Source organism: Actinia tenebrosa, unplaced genomic scaffold (genome assembly GCF_029948245.1).
Source record: "Actinia tenebrosa isolate PJP-AT-01 unplaced genomic scaffold, QUT_ActTen_1.0 PGA_scaffold7__59_contigs__length_16204524, whole genome shotgun sequence".
Taxonomy (NCBI): domain Eukaryota; kingdom Metazoa; phylum Cnidaria; class Anthozoa; order Actiniaria; family Actiniidae; genus Actinia; species Actinia tenebrosa.
This window is the reverse complement of record NW_028292584.1, coordinates 3,219,597-3,238,220: the sequence shown is the minus strand read 5'-3', so window position 1 is coordinate 3,238,220 and position 18,624 is coordinate 3,219,597. Positions and strand designations below refer to the sequence as shown.

At 37.8% G+C, this 18,624-nt stretch overlaps 4 protein-coding genes across 4 annotated transcripts in view; 2 read left to right on the top strand and 2 right to left on the bottom strand.

Annotated features, from left to right (window-relative positions):
* Positions 1 to 602, bottom strand: part of LOC148905354 (uncharacterized) — a 3,135-nt gene extending 2,533 nt beyond the window's left edge. Inside the window, exon 1 of the mRNA XM_089040200.1 lies at positions 1 to 602. This exon is cut by the window's left edge and continues 2,002 nt beyond it. Coding sequence (XP_088896326.1) covers positions 1 to 423 — 423 coding nt within the window. The 5' untranslated portion in view covers positions 424 to 602.
* Positions 1 to 2,420, bottom strand: part of LOC116295867 (programmed cell death protein 6) — a 13,086-nt gene extending 10,666 nt beyond the window's left edge. Inside the window, exons 1-2 of the mRNA XM_089040366.1 lie at positions 2,235 to 2,420; positions 626 to 711 (exon numbers count right to left, since the gene is read on the bottom strand). Of these exons, the coding sequence (XP_088896492.1) occupies positions 626 to 645 (20 nt within the window). The 5' untranslated portion in view covers positions 646 to 711; positions 2,235 to 2,420. The remainder of the gene's footprint in view (positions 1 to 625; positions 712 to 2,234) is intronic.
* LOC116294571 (programmed cell death protein 6) lies at positions 1,047 to 6,141 on the top strand. The gene is made up of 7 exons (XM_031702200.2): positions 1,047 to 1,205; positions 2,694 to 2,755; positions 3,285 to 3,329; positions 3,894 to 4,037; positions 4,208 to 4,222; positions 4,498 to 4,607; positions 5,156 to 6,141. The coding sequence occupies exons 3-7, from the start codon at positions 3,323 to 3,325 to the stop codon at positions 5,264 to 5,266; spliced, it is 387 nt and encodes a 128-aa protein (XP_031558060.2). The 5' UTR covers positions 1,047 to 1,205; positions 2,694 to 2,755; positions 3,285 to 3,322; the 3' UTR covers positions 5,267 to 6,141.
* Positions 6,142 to 8,814: 2,673 nt separating this feature from the next.
* Positions 8,815 to 12,315, top strand: LOC116294583 (uncharacterized). Its single transcript, XM_031702215.2, has 2 exons — positions 8,815 to 9,893; positions 11,530 to 12,315. Exons 1-2 carry the CDS (start codon positions 9,068 to 9,070, stop codon positions 11,709 to 11,711), a joined length of 1,008 nt encoding a protein of 335 aa, XP_031558075.1. The 5' UTR covers positions 8,815 to 9,067; the 3' UTR covers positions 11,712 to 12,315.
* Positions 12,316 to 18,624: the final 6,309 nt, after the last annotated feature.

The window sequence follows — 18,624 nt, the reverse complement described above, 5'->3', positions numbered from 1 at the left end:
AATAATCCAAACTGGAAGAGGAGGCTCATTCATGCGCTGTGAATGTCTCACCTTCCCGATCACCACAAACTTATCGCAGATGACTTGGCCTTGGACACTAGTGATAAAACCCGAAACCATTTGGTTGTAAGCTTCCATACTTTTGAAGGCTTTGAATTGCTCCTTCGTATAGAAGCTTGTATCCATTACCAGATAACAAAGGAGATCTGTGGCCTCTATCGGCGGTAGACATTCTGGATCTAAGTTGGCGCCGATTAGTGTAGCTGGATCGATCCTTACCACTGATATTTTCTTCAAATAACGAGATTTCACGTGATTTTCTAACTTCTTTGCGTAATCACTTACATTAGGAATATCGTGCTCTTTTGATAATGGTTCTGCGTGACTTTTATCTTCTGTATTTTCAATAAAATCACGCGACATTTATATTCTCCGCTTCAAAACACATGCATCTCTCTGTTATATGACATATGCTAATTAGCTCGTGCGACACCAACATGGCGGACGATAACATTTGATAGGTGTATGACGTCACATGAAAACCAAGAATTAGAAGGGATCATAGTAGGATTCAAGGTTTTAAAAGAAAAGAGATGATTTCATAAGGTAAACAAATAACACTTACCTAAATCCTTGACGTAGCATCCTAAAACCATGTATGCATTTTAAAAAGGGAATAGTCGTTGAAGGAGGTTTGAGAAAGGATCACGTCTTGAAGTGGAAAAACAGGAAAAAAATGGAAAATGGGATTTACTTTTTCTTTCAAATGAAGAAACAAATTTTTAGCACTTAAAACAGGAATCTGGCACTGTTGATATTACGATGAAGCACTTTGTATACGGAATTTCTTCAAAAATTGTCACTTCTTGGGCAGAATAAATTTTGTCAACTTCAGCAAAGGAATTAGACTTGCTCCAAGCCGATCCCTCTGATACTCAAACGAACGTCGCAAGGAATGGGAATATATTGGACCATTTTAGACCTGGCTGTCACACACATTAACTAATTACTCAATCACATTTCATGGATGGGTTGCCTCCATATAAAGAGAACAAGGAAATGTTATTTGTCGCACCAGTGAGGGTTTGTATACGCTATTCTCAGTGAACGAATGCTGTGTTAATCTTGGCCAACATGAACAAGGGCAGAAAAGATCCGCGTAGATAGTCTGTGGACTCTCACTGGCTACATGATCTCTTTAATAGGTAAATGAAGAAACTATATTAACATAATTCCAACGCCTAACTTTCTGTGTTTTAAGAACGTCATGAAAAATTCTGGAACAACTTATACGCTTAAAAAAATATTGACTATTATTGAATATTGCAACTACATTTGTATTGCAAAATATCGTTAATCATTCGGAAGCATTTTGCACACTCATTGAAGTTACTAATAAATATAATAATCCAAAATTTTACCATAGTTTTAAAATACCTTAATGAAGTTTTTAGGAGTATTCTTTTAATCTAAACCTATTTTAATTAACAAAATTAAGTCAAGCGTTAAACAGACTGACTGATGTCGTTTTGCATTAAGTTCAAAACACTCATTCGATCTTAATTACAAAAAGAGTTGTATGTTAACTTAAAGCATTATCGTAAAAGTTATAGATAAAGACGAGAAAACGTTTGAGTATTTAGTAATAACGAAAAATATTCATAATAAATGCAATAACGTCAATCAAAAAAGCAGACGTCTTTCAGGATGGTAAGTCACGTCAAGATTTATGAATAATAAAGTTAGGAAAAGTCTACACGCTAATATTTTAAATATTTTGAATATTTTGAAACTATGTTGACATACTTTAGTTAGCAAGAGGTAAAATTAGATTAAATTAATATCGCAAATAAATCCGGATAGAACAATGAGTTTTTAAAATGTTAATTTGAAACTGAATAAAACTCTAGAAAAAAAACTGAGTAAATCTGATCAAATCTACTTAAACTAACAAGCTCTATCGCTACGGCCTTTGTTCTCACGTCATTAATGACGCAAGCAGACCTAACTTCTTATATGAAAAGAAGCGAGAATGGAGGACGTTCGCTGTTAGCTGAAGTTTTTTCAAATTGCCTAAAAAATGTACCCCAACATATTCTTGTTAAAAAAATAATATATTATAAAGGGTCATCAACATTGTTTTAGAGCTATGGAGCTTTTAAGTGATACGTCGTCGTATGGAAAACGACTTTCGGATCTCTAACGAAAAGCAGTTATATAAAGACTTTCCTTACTTGTTGTTTTCGACAGTATTTGTTGTCCAAAGTTCAGTTGCCCGCGCAAACTTCCTCAAAGCTGAAACATCAAGGGGAAACCCGTTGGAGAGACCTGAAGGCTTAAATGCCTATCCCATGTAGAAATGAAGTATTTTTTTCTGGCACAAAGATTAATGCCAAGAGCGATCAAAATAATAAACGGAAATAGCGCGCGCGTAAGTTGATGACACACGGGAGTAGGGTAAGGAAAAATTTAAACTGCATCCGGTTACCAAAAATAGCCCCAACCGGGAATTTACATGACGCGCACGTTATTAAGAAGTCTCCCTCTCTTATTTTTGCTCACTTGGCTAATCCCAATTCCTCTTGTATTTCTTCCGGACACCTATTATGTAAAAAATCTAGTTTGTTTGCGGAGCATCAGATTGATTTGTTGATTCGTTATTTGTAATTCTTCATCTTTTTCTTTGACTTTAGAATCGACAAAGACAACAGTGGAAGCATATCGAACGAAGAACTTCAGCAAGCCCTGACTAACGGTACGTCTATGTCGATAATTACATCCTCTTAACCAGTGCACACTCATATGGCTAAACGAGGAAACATGTTGATCCCGCGGATGTTTCAACGATGTTTCCCAGTTTAGCCTGGCCCAGCCACCAGTAACGGACCACTTTATCAGTCACATCATTTTTCCTACTCGTAAATAGGGAAGAATAGCAGGAGGGAAACAACAGTGTCGTCTTGAAAGCACTGCAAGCACTGAGAACGAATATGGTTCTGTACTTTATGACGTCACTTCTCGGTTGCCCTGTAAGAAAAAAATATAATAGTCATCTTAGATTTATGTTCTTTCTTCTGTGATAAACGGATTTATAAGCTACATAGAATCATTCTGCAATGAAGAAAACTGCTATCAAATATTTTTAGAAGATGGAAGTAGAAGTGAATGACGTTATAACTATTCTGGGTGTTATAACTTCCGGTCAGTGGACAGAAAGTAATGTGTAATTATTGTTAATTAGTTTAATCGCATATTATATTTTTTGGTTTTTCTTCTGATATCAGGTTCTGGTACTACATTCAATGCAGAAACTATCCGGCTTATGATTGGTGAGTCATGCTTGAAATACACGATGTTCAAGTGGTTTCACTCTTTGGCTCTGATTTCTGACTACGCCACTTAACTGTGTCCTTGGGTTACATGCTTTACGCTGCCTTATCCGCCCCACCCAACACTTGCTTTCAGTCTTCATTCAAAACAATAGATCTTTTTACCTTCTCAAGTATGTCAAGGCCTGGTTTTAGCCTGTATTTGGTGTACTGTTTTCCCATTTCAGACGTCGTGTCATTCCCTAGAGTATTATTTCTTTGTTTAATGAATGCACACTGACGAGACGATACAACTCAAACGAACAATTTTATTCTCAAGACAAGGACAGGTGGTCTGATGAGAAAACATTACGCTAAAGCTGAAGAGGTCTATTTACAGGGACGGCGGAACCGGGGGGCTGGGGGGGATCTTTAGCCCCCCCACATTTTGTGAAATTTTAATACATTTTCACTAAACTCAGCCCCCCACGCACACCTTGCCATACAATGTCACTATTAAGCCCCCCCCCCCCCCCCCCCCAATCAAAAAACTGCTCCGCCGTCCCTGATTTATTCTCTTTTCAGGTATGTTTGACAAAGACAACTCAGGGGAAATAGAATTCAGCGAGTTTTTGGCGCTCTGGAAGTACATCATGGACTGGGAGAGAACATTCCGCTCTTATGACAAAGACTGCTCCGGGACAATAGATAAAGACGAGCTTCGAGTTGGTAAGAAAAGAAAGCATAACCCATAATAGTTTCAAAATATAAAGCCGACCTCTTATGAGCGGTCCCCAGACAAAGTCCCGAAGCGGTCCGGTTAACACTGGCTCCGCCATACAAGCTCTAAATCTTTTATTAAAATACTGACATTGTATATTTATACCTTAACATTGCAGCCTTTACAAGCTTTGGTAAGTCGAATAACCAACTAATTTCAAATGATTTTACAAGTTGTGATTTCTCTTATGTCACAATAGCAAGAGAAAATGAACTAAGAGAAGGAATCCTCCCTATATAGCCTTGTAACCATCATGTGCACAGTTTGATGCTATTTTTAAACCAATTTCTCAAGCACTATCTTTGTTATAATGATTAAATCATTACAATTATCTTCGAATAAGACTTAACTAAACCCATGGAATATACTTCATGTAAGTGAATTATAGTTCTTATATATTTTTTATAGGACATAACTTCAGCGAAGAGATGTTGGACATGTTCGTCACCAAGTTTGATCGGTCTGGACAAGGCGCCATACGATTCGATGACTTTATTCAGTGTTGTGTAGTGTTACAGGTACGCGCCCCTTGCCTTCTATATCTGGACAAGGCGCCATACGATTCGATGACTTTATTCAGTGTTGTGTAGTATTACAGGTACGCGCACCGCGCCTTCTATATCTTCACAAGGCGCCATACGATTCGATGATTTTATTCAGTGTTGTGTAGTGTTACAGGTACGCGCCCCTTGCCTTCTATGTCTTCACAAGGCACCATACGATTCGATGACTTTATTCAGTGTTGCGTAATATTACAGGTACGCGCACCGCGCCATCCATATCTGGACAAGGCACCATATGATTCGATGACTTTATTCAGTGTTGTGTAGTGTTACAGGTATGCGCCCCTTGCCTTCTATATCTTCACAAGGCACCATACGATTCGATGACTTTATTCAGTGTTGCGTAGTGTTACAGGTACGCGCACCGCGCCGTCCATATTTGGACTTATTCAGCGTTGCGTGGTGTTGTAGGTGCGCGCAACTTGGCTTCCATATCTGGATCAGGTGCCAAACGATTCAAAAACTTCATTATTTTAGTAACCAATGTTTCTCTTGATTGACAGATCTTGACCAACGCATTTAAATACCACGACCAAAGCATGAGAGGTGTCATTACGTTACGATATGAAGAGTTCATAAGAATGATCCTGAACCTTAACCTTGGAAAATGGTGAACATACCTCGATCTTACTGAACATATTCTCGTGAAAACAAGTGAGGGATACATAATCTTGTATTTCATAAATAGATGAGTCGCTCTCAAGTAAGCACCTTGCACATAGATGTTGAAGACCTTTAAGATAGAAAGGAACAGTAGTTCATATTGTGAGTGCTTTTTAAACTGGAAAACTAGGGTTTGTTCAAGTGAGAACAAAACGTGCACGGACTTATCCTATCTAGTTTAGAGGAAACTCAATTCAAGGTCAACCAATCAGAATTGAGGATTGTTCATTGTATTTTGATTAGCAATTTCCCATGATTTTGCCAAGAGAAACCATGAAATAAAAAATTCCTCCTTTTTTGAAATTAGTCGCAAATGCCAGTCAAACTCATGGCGGAATTCGAATTCAATATACAACTCAGTCTCTGTTCGGAAAATGCTAACCAAAAATAGTTGACCCATAACTTCTTTCGGGGAACGCGGTCAACTCGGCTGGACAGTATAGTGTTAATATTTGAATGGATGGATGGATGGATGGATGGATGGATGGATGGATGGATGGATGGATGGATGGATGGATGGATGGATGGATGGATGGATGGATGGATGGATGGATGGATGGAAGGGTGGATGGATGGATGGAAGGGTGGATGGATGGGTGGGTGCATGGTTGGATGGATGGATGGATGGTTGGATGGATGGTTGGATGCATGGTTGGATGCATTGAATAAAAAACAAGTGTTAGTAATGAAACAAATAAATAAATAAAATCAAAGCATTAGTCCGTGAATAGATAATATACCTAATGCAGTATATATTTTAGATACTGAGGTTACGTGAAAACAATAGGTTATATAAACAGATATAAAGATTAATAATCTTTTTGAATGGCCTTTGTTCCTTCTCATGGCTATCTTCCAGTCTTCTAAATAATTCAAATCTAATCTAATACATTTACCACTCCTGGGTGGACGGTGCAACCCAATTGATAAGACAGGCGAAAGCTAGATCGAATTTGAAATTAGAAGTTTTTTTTCATGGGGAGAAAAAAAACCGAAAAACTCGGAAAACCCGGAGGAAAGACCCTTGAAGCACAGGAGAGAACCAAAAAAAATTCTACTCACGACACCGAGCCCGGCGAGACTCGAACCCGGGTCGCATTAATTGGCACACGCCACCTGTGCTTCTCACAAACACTCGTTAACGGGTGTACGCTTAATGATTATAAAGCTGGACAAACTGCAAACGTTGCTTGACAAATCGCCTTATATGTCTCATCTAGAAAAGCTGTATGATCAGCTGAACTTGCTTGCGCATGCGCAAAACAAACCTTTCAATTCAGGAATACAACACAATGCTTTGCAGCCCAAATAAAACAAAGACTGGGATTCAGAAAGTAACAAAATATGTTTCTAGCCATTTTCAAGTTAAACCTCTTTTGATGGAAACAGTTTTGTCTCGGTATTGTGTGTCTTAGACATTTTTCTTCATTCTTTTCAACTTGCGCGCGCAAGGCTACGAATCGGATTCCAAAAAAAACTTTCGAAAAAAATACATTTTCATGCTAAAATATCCGGTATCAAGCAAACGTGGTGTTGCGGAGCCAATGACAGTGATGAATAGCCATTACGTTAATTGAAATCACATTAGTGATTGAGCTAACCGATTCAGGGTGTCTCTTATCTCAAATACTGAGCCAGTGTCACCAGAAACGATAACAATTAACACATCGTTTTAAAATTAAAACCACAGTTAAGACTGAGTACTGTGATCTTCTTTATCCATCGGTACAAGACTCGCGAATCACTCAAAAATGGCTAAACAAGGGTTAAGCGGCTTATAAAGACTTTTCAACGTGATTCGAAAATCGATCACGTCAACATTCTTCCGTGGGCAGGTCACGTGTTTTGATAACATTTTCTTTTTTAAAATCGAACCGCAAAAATCCGTAAACCCGCCAAGAAATATTGCAATCAAAAGTGTTTTACGCCCTGTTTTTGAAAGGTAGTTTCGTTTTTCACTATGCATACTTTTAATAAACATATTTGCACTTTTGAAAGTTATCTTCATAAAATCGCTTATCAATTACCAACGACCATGACTGAGTCTAGAACGAGATGGTCCAACAGTTCCTAACAGGCCATAACTTGTACTTTCAAGACAGTTTATTTCTCTTGCATCGGGGAAATAAGTTTATGATACAAAAGTTAAATAGTTCCTTGCTAGGAATTGAGAACAAATTGCTCTAAAATGCTTCTGGCACGTGACGTTGAGGTCGAGAGATGGTTCGTGTCTTTCAGCGTACAAATCCGACAAAATTCTCACCATGTTTTAATTACCTTGAGAGGATTTCGTAAATAACCTAAACATCGTGTTAGAAAAAAACCTTTCTTAAAAAATGGCTCGATCGGGAAAAAAAGGTCAAAATCTTGTGAAACAAATGAAACGGTTACTTGCCAATACCCAGGCACAAATTGCTAAATTATTCTCGGCTTTTACCGTTGCAAATTCAAATTATTCCAAGAATTAAATGAAAAGTTTTCGTTTCCAAGCTTGAGGACTATTCTTTTTAGACTGTGAGCCAAAAAGGCGTTCACAATTCCAAAAAATGCCAATAGGTTAAATATCGAAAATTCTGCTCCTCTTGAAGGGCTGTTGTAACCATTAATCTCTTTAAAACAAACATTTCTCTCCTTGTAATGTCAGTAGCATTCATGACCTTCTAAATATGATCGCTCAGACACACAAGGAAACGCTTTATTTTGCCACATTTGATTATTTTAAATCTTCTGGTACACGATAAGGAAGAAGCATTCAAGTCAATGGTTTGTTTATATGAGGAATGAGCACTACTTGACAGATAGCTATATGTATTTTTCATATGGATGTTTGTTTTTCCCAAAAATTAAAATTCTTTTCAAAAACGACCTTGTCTTAGACCAGTAGTAACCTTGGTTAAAACGTTTGGAAATCACATTTTCATTTCTTTTAGTTTTAAAATAATATAATTTATTTCAGGATTCATAATAATAATGTTAAATGTTTGTCTCTGACTTAAAATTTTTGAAACGTCTGTAAAAATGTTTCAAAAAATTTAAGTCAGTATTGTTCTTTTAGTTTGTTCTGATTTGTATGCGAACAAGTGGCAAGCAACACCCGTCATATTCTATAGCTACAATTTTAAAATTAAACGTTTAAAACAGTTTAGCTGGAGCTCTGAAGAGAGGAAAGATATGTAGTAGATTTATCTCACGAAAGCCAGGCAGGCATGTAACAGAGCCGAGCGACCCGGACCAAGCTCTCTCCAAGACGCCAACGAGACTAATTTGCTGACGTTAATGAAGATGAATTTGAAAGGGAATCTGTTTAACGCAAAAGACAAAAGCAATGACCGCTTAAGATGCCGCTTAATTAATTTCCCTATCAAAATGATCTTCACTCGATGCAGGACTGATAAACTCGCTAACGCGGCTCAAATTCTGCGTAGATTCATCGTGATAGATATATCATGCTGCGAAGAGCGCGCACGCGGGACAACCACTCCATTCCGTAACCTTGTGTTCCTAAAACCCTTTGAAAGTGTTCGAAACTTTAAAGAGTGGGGATAAAAAGGAGTGCCCTTCAGTTTAAGAACTCGTTCAATGCTTGACGCCGCGGCAAATGTTTTCTTTAGACATTGTTATACTTATCTTGTAGTTTGTCTAATTGCTTTTATTTGGCTTTGTAAACAATAATCGAGACGATGTGGGTGGTGCCCCGATTGTCAAGACCCGATTTGTAAAAGTGAGATTAGGAGGAACCCTTTTATTTATAGATGAGTGTCTTAAAGACAACAGCCAATGTCCATGTTGAGGTACCAGCCAAAGAGATAAAGAAAATAGGACATTACCATGAAGATATCCATCCAGCTCTGCTAGAACACTCAAGACACTTCGACCTAGAGGTGCCAATATCATACAATCCCATACTTGAGAGAGTAATGTCTTTGAAACAGAAACCGCAGAGGATGGAAAAGGGAGAACGCATGAAGCCCCCTCATTCTTACATCGCGCTTATTGCTACAGCCATTTTGAATTCACCAGAGAAGAGGCTCACTTTGACCGAGATCAATGATTACTTAGTAAAGCACTATGTATTCTTTAGAGGGTCGTACCAAGGATGGAAGAACTCTGTACGACATAATTTATCCTTTAATAAGTGTTTTGTCAAAATCTTGCGCGACCCTGCAAGACCTTGGGGGAAGGACAACTACTGGACGGTGAGCTCGCTCAACGATTATCTGCTATCTGACGGCAGTTTCAGGAGAAGAAGACGACGAAAACCTAAGAAGAGAGACAGTGAAAGCACTGCAAGAAGAGAAAGGCTACTGCAAGCGGACTTTCAGGAAGAATTTAGGCACGATTCACAACATCACCGGAGCTCTGCACTGCTTCTACCACAACTTCCACTACACAGGGTCGAATCTATCTCAACGCAGCAAAACAAGACCACGAAATTCCATGGTTCATTTTCCATCGAGAACATCCTTGCAGATGACAAAGATGTTGAGAGGAGAACGTCTCCACAAGATTCAGATCGTCTTCCCGTACCAACCCAAGCTAATGCAACTTCCAGATCTTCGATTCCTTTCATAAACTTAGGTAGGTATACAAGTTTATGATAAGCGGGAGCGAGAGATTCCTCGATGTCTAGGGCGTATTTGCGTGTCCTGGTGCTATTGTTAAATTGAAGTTAATGGCAAACAAAAAGAAAATAATCCATAGCCTTAACAGTTTGTTGTTTTTTAAAGTTTGGTTTTGGCTGAGGTTAAAACAATTTACAACAAACAAATGCCATCCCAGAGGCACGTATTATAAACAGCCTACAATCACTAAGTAGCTAGTAAGTTAACGACCTTGAAGCTAATTATACATTAAATAACCTAAATTACAGCTAAATTGTGTAAAGTTTGCCCAGCCATTAAACCACATAAGCTTTTCCTGTGTACATTATGCAGTGGGCAGCTCCTTCTCATCAAATGCAAGAGATTAGCTCGCCAGTTCATCTGTAATATTTGGCGACTTTGCGGGAGAAGATTTACGCTACTTGACCCTGGAGAATTTTTTCAACGGTTTTGCAAAGAGGGTGCGGAAAAACCCGACAAGCTTCATGTAAACTGTTGAAGCTGCATTTCAGCGAGGATTTGCTCTCGTTTGTAACTGTCGGAGATTTTTGTTCCAAATACAAAGCTAGCGTCAAGTCTTGCTAAATAACAGCTTAAGAAACAGAAGGAGAACAATCTGCTTCGCTTGTATGGAAATCGCGGATTTCCGTAGTAGCATAAAGTTGGACCCTCAGAAAACAACCTCACGGAATTGCTTTCTAGGAAATTAGTATTTAGTATTTACTGCTGAAGCAAGTTTCTGTAGTATTGAATGCTTTTCCACAATAATGCGAGAATATTGACGAATTGAAGTGAACTCTCTGAGGTGATCGATCGGGCGATGTTTGTCATCCATCAAATATTCACTTCACAAATACCAATGCTGAAAGGTTCTTCAAATTATTCTTCAAATTACACAAGAATCTTCATTACCGACAATTAGTTTATTTTATAGACATCGGGAACAAGAATGTACAACTAGTTGATGACACTCGATCCAGTATTACTCTCTCTTTCTCTCTTCCTGCCCGACTTCATTTGTTGTGATCGCTCTCATGCTGGGTGGGTCATTGATGCGCTTTACATAGCGCTGCGGCCAAAACCGTAAACATCATTCATCGGTGAATCCACAAAGAAAAAATCCTATCGCAAACGAGTGAGTGCTCATGAACGTATGAATTTGCCATGTAAAGTCTTAAAGGCTGAGACGTTGGTCAGAATTAGAATGTCTCGTCGAAATACCGAGGTAAGCATTTGCAAAGAGTTTCCTAAACAAACTTTCCTTTAGCAAAGTTTTACTTCGACAACTAACGATTACTATGGTTATTCATGAAATTAGGTTTGCTAGGGCTTGACAAATTCATTCTAGAAACTGAAAATAGTTCCTATAAACATTGGAGAAATTCAAAATGAGCAAAGTTACTTATGTTGATGGGATTTTTTTCTGTGTGAGTGTGTTATCGTCGTGAATTCACGGCCAATCTTTTGCCTACTGTGTCTCATATGCCCGTGATTTGAGTCGCGTACCACGAACAGTTAGAAAAGTGTTCATTAAGTAAACAACTATACATGATGTTCATAGTTAAACACAGACGCTTAACAGCTTTGCATTCTTTATATTCACCCCCGAACAGGAGAAGGAACCCTAAAGGCGCCGACCACCAACTGCCATCACTCTCCAGCTCGCCCTATTCATCCATCGCACGAACACATCATGTTTCGGCCTCCACATCACCAAGGGGTCTTACCACACAGCTGTGAACTATGGAACGCCTATCCACATTGTATTCCACATTGTTATTGTCGATGCTATTAGAATTGATTGAACTACACTAAGTGTATGGTTATGGGATGTCAGGAACTAGGGTAAACTCGTCGTGATGTGTGCTGCGTTTTGGGTCACACGTCCCACAGAATTATTCCCGAACAAAACTTTTATATGAATTTTCAACAATGGAAAAGTTTTATCGAGCCACTGCCCGCTTGAAACTACTTGGGAAGATCTACTGGTGAGCTTAAAGTAAAAGAAATAGATCAAAAACAATGAAGTAGTGAGTCTGAAGGCTTTTTGGAAGGGTCTCCTTTTCGAGCAACGAACAATCACGCGTTGAGAACAATGGCCTCTCTAGTTGCCTTCTTGAAATTAAGAGACCATTTTTGTAAAGCTTTCTGGCTAGTTTTATCGATTATTTGGACATAAAGAACTTTATTTTCTTAACAAAATTCGAACAAAACTCACTGCAAAGATATTCTTGCAGTTGTTGGAGAAAAGTCAACATATGGTTCTGGAAAACTCCATGTTATCAAAATCCTTCTTGGACATTCAACTTATGTTGTCTTTACCTACATTTTTTTTAAATATTTTCTTCTTGTTTTAACAAACAACATATAATTGTAAATAAAATATATTTTCAGTAGAATTTGTCCCAATTTCATAGCCAATTTTGAGGATTTTGAGCTCATACTTTGGTTCTTAGGCGTCTCGAAGAGCTTGAAATTCAAGAAGTTATTTCAGGAATGGTTTCTGTGATGTTTTACAAACTGTCCTTGATTAATTAGTTTTCTTCAAACTTCGGCAGGTACAGGAAGTGTTTAAAGTCTAGGTCTAGAGAGCTGCATAACTTAGGAGACATTGATAAAAGATTTATAAAAGAAACCCTTCAAAACACTAAAAAACAAGACCAACATTTGTACGAGAAAACTCACTTGATAAGACTTTATGCAAGGGCCCTGCTACAACAACAGTCTTAGCTTGTTTTCACGTAATTTAAAGTAGTTTGGTGTGAAAATAGTTATCTGTTGTTTGTAAGAATTAATGCTGTGGATTTGAAGTTTATTAATTTTGTCGTATGAAGGACTGAACAGTGATGGATGAGGTGAGAAGGTTCGGTAGGTTCTGACAATGTCCATTGACACAAACATAAAAAATACGTCGAATCGCTCCAAGAATTGGTAAACTGAAAACACTCTTTATCCTCTTAAGTACTGTTTCTTTGTTCTTTCTTGGAATGCTATAGTGTCTATCTCTACAGTGCCTGAAGCCTAACTAACGTCAGGCCCGCGAATATTGTGAGACTTTCGTTTGATTTTTTCTCAATTATTCTTCGGCTACATGGCCGGGAAGAAGATGATGAACTTGACAACCAGGCAGTCAAATCGTTCCTTACTTCCTAACTCCTTGAGCCGAATCACTCAGATATATTCCACAAACTCTGCTCAACAATAAATAAATATTATATAATATTTGCTTTAAATCTGGCAAAGTAATTGGTAATGAATGAGTATGGTTGAAAATTTAGAACAAATATAATGGCTTTAGCTTCACTTACGCCTGAAAAATGGCTGCCAAGGATTCTGACAAAGAATAAAGAGAATGATTTACGATTTCCTTTTCCTTATTTAGAATGTAGAACGAAGTCTTAAACTATCACCAACAAGGAATAGGGTCGTTTTTCCTTAATAATATTAAATATGAAAACTGTGTTTCACGTTTCGTTTGCGGAGAAAATGAACAGTTTGCTCGCTGCTCTTTTATTGTTGCTTGAAAGTTTACAACATGAAAGTTTACAACATGAGTTAAAGTGAAGTGAGTAAAAACAATAACATAAACCAACAAACAACAAAAAAACGATTAGTAATGAATTTTTTAAAGTTTATTAACTAACTTAGTTTGAATACGACTTCTTTTTTTGCCTATGAAATACAATAAAGCGACAGCATACAAAAAAGTGAAAGACAACAAATATCCTGCAACGCCATTTTGGGTGAAATCCTACGTACGTACAAAGTACTTTATGACCAATACTTTAACTTGATTAGTTTCTAACGAAAGCAAAGAATAATCTACAAAATAAGTTAGTCTTTTTAACATTTAAAAGAATTTGCTCTACTACGAAACTTAGGGATGTACTGAGTCGACTAAGTTAAAAAGAATTCAAAATGAACCTTTCTTCCTCGAAAGCGCATCTTTCGTCCTTCATTCGGAAAACCTTTTTAGTTGCCATACAACTCGCGTACCTTTTCTCCAGCTCAAAATTCAACTGACCAGCTTTGAGAATAGCACTTTCGTCCAGTATCAGGGGAGAAGCTTATTGTATGTCAGTAAAAACAATCACGTCTAAAATATCTGGATTAAATTCTTGGCTTGACAAGTCGGTCAGATTTGATAAATGAGGTTTCAAAAAGGGTAATGCAACGTAGGGAGAGTGCTAAGTGATGTATGTGTGAGCAAAAAATATAAGGAGTATATCTAAAAATACTAAAGTGTTCTACTTTGTTTTTTATTTGCTTTTGATGTTAGTAAAGGAAAAAGGTTTCTTTATAATATAATGGGAAATTCAGCGAAGAAAGTTCAATACGTTTCGAGCAAACATCCAGACCAAGATTAGAAGCGAATTGCCCATGAAAACACTTTAAAACAGATTTCATTTCCCCCCAGTAAATTTAAATGTTTTTTGTTCTAATGAAATTTTTAATCAATGATGTTTGAAGAGTTTAGAAACGAAATCAGTGATTCTTAGAAGCAAAAGAAGAAAGAATGAATTACAACTGAATTACAGATGAAAAGATGAAGAAAAAAATTGTTTTTCTTGCTTTGTTCAAGTGAACTGTCATTGTTGTATTAAGGGTTTAGCAAAAAAGTGTGGGTTTAAAAAAGATCTTAAAATGTGTCTAAAAGAAGACTTTATTTACGTTACTTTAATCAATAGTTGACCCTTTTATCCAGCGTCATTTAAAAAATACCTAAACAGAGAAACGTTATATAATTCAAAGTAACTGTGAAATTGGGTTGCCATTCGTGATGTTGGCTAACTCGTGTAAGTGATTGCTTGTAAAGGAATGTGTATGTGTGATAGAGTAAAGAACTTGCTCTATCTAACGAGATAACAGCCCCCATCGAGTAGCACAACCATCAACAAAGATTAACACATTTAAGCCTTTGTGTTCAAATCGCTTCAAAGGTGTTTGGTCAAGAGCTTGCATCAAGCAAAAATAAACTTAAATTCTGGGGCTGAGATTAGGAGGCAATCCTCGCCACACGAACAAACAAAGTATCTCTTCGTGGTAGCGTCTCTAAGAGAATCTTCCAACATATGGCTGACACGGCCAACAGCTTTGAGTTGCTATCAGATGGCACGTTCGTGGGTTGTTTAGAACAGGCTCCATGCAGTCTAGAAGAGGCACTTGGCAGGCAAATATGGTGAAATATTCAATGAAATATCACAGAAACACAGGTTTGTGCAATTGTAGAGGTCAACTGAAGAGTAATCTGCCAGAGGGCAATGTGTTTGGGATGTGGCAGGCGATAACAGTATACGATGGAAGATGTGTTAATTACATTAGCTTAGTGTAGAAGCTGACACTTGTAAGGGAAATGTTACTTGGGCTTCCTGTTGTTATTTCGCACAGGTAATCCATATCAAAAACAACACGGTGAGAAAAAGCAAGAGTTCATAGGAAATGATTAATATTACTGAATAGAGAACTTTAAAAAATCAGCAAAAATGATGAAGAAGAGAAGAGAAGAGAAGAGAACAGAACAGAACAGAAGAGAACAGAAGAGAACAGAACAGAACAGAAGAGAACAGAAGAGAACAGAAGAGAACAGAAGAGAACAGAAGAGAACAGAAGAGAACAGAAGAGAACAGAAGAGAACAGAAGAGAACAGAAGAGAACAGAAGAGAAGAGAACAGAACAGAACAGAAGAGAACAGAAGAGAACAGAACAGAAGAGAACAGAACAGAAGAGAACAGAAGAGAAGAGAACAGAAGAGAACAGAACAGAACAGAACAGAAGAGAACAGAACAGAACAGAACAGAACAGAACAGAACAGAACAGAACAGAACAGAACAGAACAGAACAGAACAGAACAGAACAGAACAGAACAGAAGAGAACAGAAGAGAACAGAACAGAACAGAACAGAACAGAACAGAAGAGAAGAGAACAGAAGAGAACAGAACAGAACAGAACAGAACAGAACAGAAGAGAACAGAACAGAACAGAACAGAACAGAACAGAAGAGAACAGAACAGAACAGAACAGAACAGAACAGAAGAGAACAGAAGAGAACAGAACAGAACAGAAGAGAACAGAACAGAAGAGAACAGAACAGAAGAGAAGATTAGCAAGAGATGATTTGCGAAAAGAGGAGAAAAAAGAATGAGACGTGAGAAGGGAAGACAAAGAGAGGGCTTTTGAGGAATAATATCTATAAATACTACATTTTCAATTAAGATGCTAAAAACATATAAATAGTGGTAATTCCAATAGAATATCCTAAAGAACATAGTAAGATTATTTAAGAAAAACTATAATATGATGTCTTAAAACAATTTAAAGACTCAATAGATTTGAGTGAATCTGGCAACTCATTCCACAAAGTCACTGTTCTATATATAAAACTACGCTGACCAGCAGCAGTACGTCACTTAGGTATCTGCAACATATTCTTATTCCTAGTGTTACGATCATGTACCTGAGATTACCTTTCACACATCTAAATGAGAGAAAACAAGAAAGTAGAGACAAAAGAGGAGACAAAATAAAAAAACTAATGCAAAGGAATCACCAAGTTTACGTTATCAAGTACAACTTTTCACCCCAATTTTCAATTTAGTTCCACCACTTCCATCTCCACCTAACCTATCTACTGACCACAAACTAATAAACCTATCTTAAAACCCAAACGGAATCCCGCCCGCAAGATATCATCCAAATAAACACTAAGAGGATGTATAAATATAATATTCTTTACACTCGAGAGATCTAAATCTAGTGTTCTTAGAAGGGAATAAATAGCTTGCACTCGCTTCATGACATCAGGTCTAACAACGTCTTTGATAAGAAGACGCCGTGCCCGATACCATCAACAATCACAGACGTTATTAATATGTACTAAATCTCTTCATTTCCTGTACGCTTGTAAGCTAAATTGCCTTGCTAGTCATGAGTGTACACTAGTATATTTCAATAATCATGGCCTGGTTTATCGTATGTCGTGTGATTATCTTGAAGCAATAATGTTATGAAGTTACTAATAAGCTACATATCATAGGGCACTTGCTAAACTGTCTCGCGTGTGAAGCCAAGTTAATATAGGAGAATGTGAAAGAAATACTGTTGAGGTTGGCCGATTATAATTAATAGAGGTATAAATTGGTGCAAAAGATCAACTGGCCGTTAAATAGAGGTTGGCTGACTTTGACAACTGGCCGCTAAATAGAGGTTGGTCGGTTAATAGAGGTATAAATTAATGCAAAAGATCGCTAAATAGAGGCTGGTCGGTTACTACAGGTATAAATTAATGCATAAGATCGCTAAATTGAGGTTGGTGTTAATAGAGGTATAAAGTAATGCAAAAGATCGCTAAATAGAGGTTGGCCGGATAATAGAGATATGAATTAATGCATAAGATCGGTAGATAGAGGTCGGTCGGTTATAGAGATATAAATTAGTGTAAAAGATCAACTGCCCGCTTAATAGAGGCTGGCTGGCTTTGACAACTGGCCGCTAAATAGAGGTTTTACTATGCCTATTGACATTTACTATAAAATGTCGGTAGCCGTCGGCTTAATTCTTTCGTATCTTCTACTAAGAGTGTTTCTAAAGCAGTTTTCAGAGTGTACTGTATAACTTCACCAGCACTTAATACCGCTTTTTTGTCTCAATTTCCCGCCATTTTTCAGCCATTTTCCCGCCAAAATTAAGTCCAATTCCGAGCCCTTTTATAATTATCTCAGATAAACACATTCGTGGTATATAGCCAAGAAAAGTATCATGACATCAAACGATGCACTTCATTTCATATCAATGAACAAAGCTAACGAGTTCATTCTCAACCACTTGCTGCCTAAAGTACCTTGCATAAAACTAGATCTGGGAAGCGTCAAATGTAAATTGACATGAGATTATCCGTCAGTAAGCCATCCAAATCCGAAGCTTCTCTCGCGTAAGGGTCAATATACTCTAGAAGAAATGGACAGGTTATCTGTGTAGACACGTGGAATGGAGAGAATGAATGTCGACTTCTGCTCGACCTGGGAATTAAGTATTCATTATCAGGAGCGCGGCTCAATGAAAGTTTCAGCCTGGTACGCAGCACTGAAAGGAACTATTTACGCCTCTTTACTATCTAGTACCGGAGCTTTTAATGATTATATTGAGAATGAAGGTTGATTATGTAGCCTCCAGGCACTCGCCTCACGGCACTTCAGGGGGGAGGGCTTTCAGATTCGATTCCTGGGCTCGGCATCACATGTCAGTCGAGTCTGTTGAGTCTCTCCCTTGATTTAAGGGGCTTTCTTCGTTTTTCCTTCTTCTTCAAAACCCAACACGCTAAATTCTAATTCAATTTTTTAGTTAGCCGTATCCTGACTGATCAGTCCAGAGGTTGTTTCAGGGTTCGATCTGGGAGGTAGCTGGCTGTGCCCTGACTTGTATCATCCTAGGGGTTGTTTCAGGATTCTTGTTAAGACAGCCAGGCAAGTGGGAGACAGACAGTTTTAAGCTTCTTTCTTTACACCATAGTATAATATCCCTTGTAATTTCATTACATTGTGGGGAATGAGTGCCTCCCATATGCTGGAGGTATGCGACTGCTGTGGTATTATCACATAGCACTTTTATAACCTTGTCATGCAACTGATGACATAGAGATTTAAGGCATAAAAACACTGCTTTCATCTCTAGAAAATTAATGTGGTTAAGTGATTCCTCTGGTGACCATCTT

Excerpts from the sequence above, each read along its gene's own strand:
- LOC116294583 (XM_031702215.2), top strand. The coding sequence starts at position 9,068 with ATGAGTGTCTTAAAGACAACAGCCAATGTCCATGTTGAGGTACCAGCC. Across the intron at positions 9,894-11,529 it reads GATTCCTTTCATAAACTTAG|GAGAAGGAACCCTAAAGGCG; the intron begins GTAGGTATACAA and ends ACCCCCGAACAG.
- LOC116294571 (XM_031702200.2), top strand. Across the intron at positions 4,608-5,155 it reads AGTGTTGTGTAGTGTTACAG|ATCTTGACCAACGCATTTAA; the intron begins GTACGCGCCCCT and ends CTTGATTGACAG.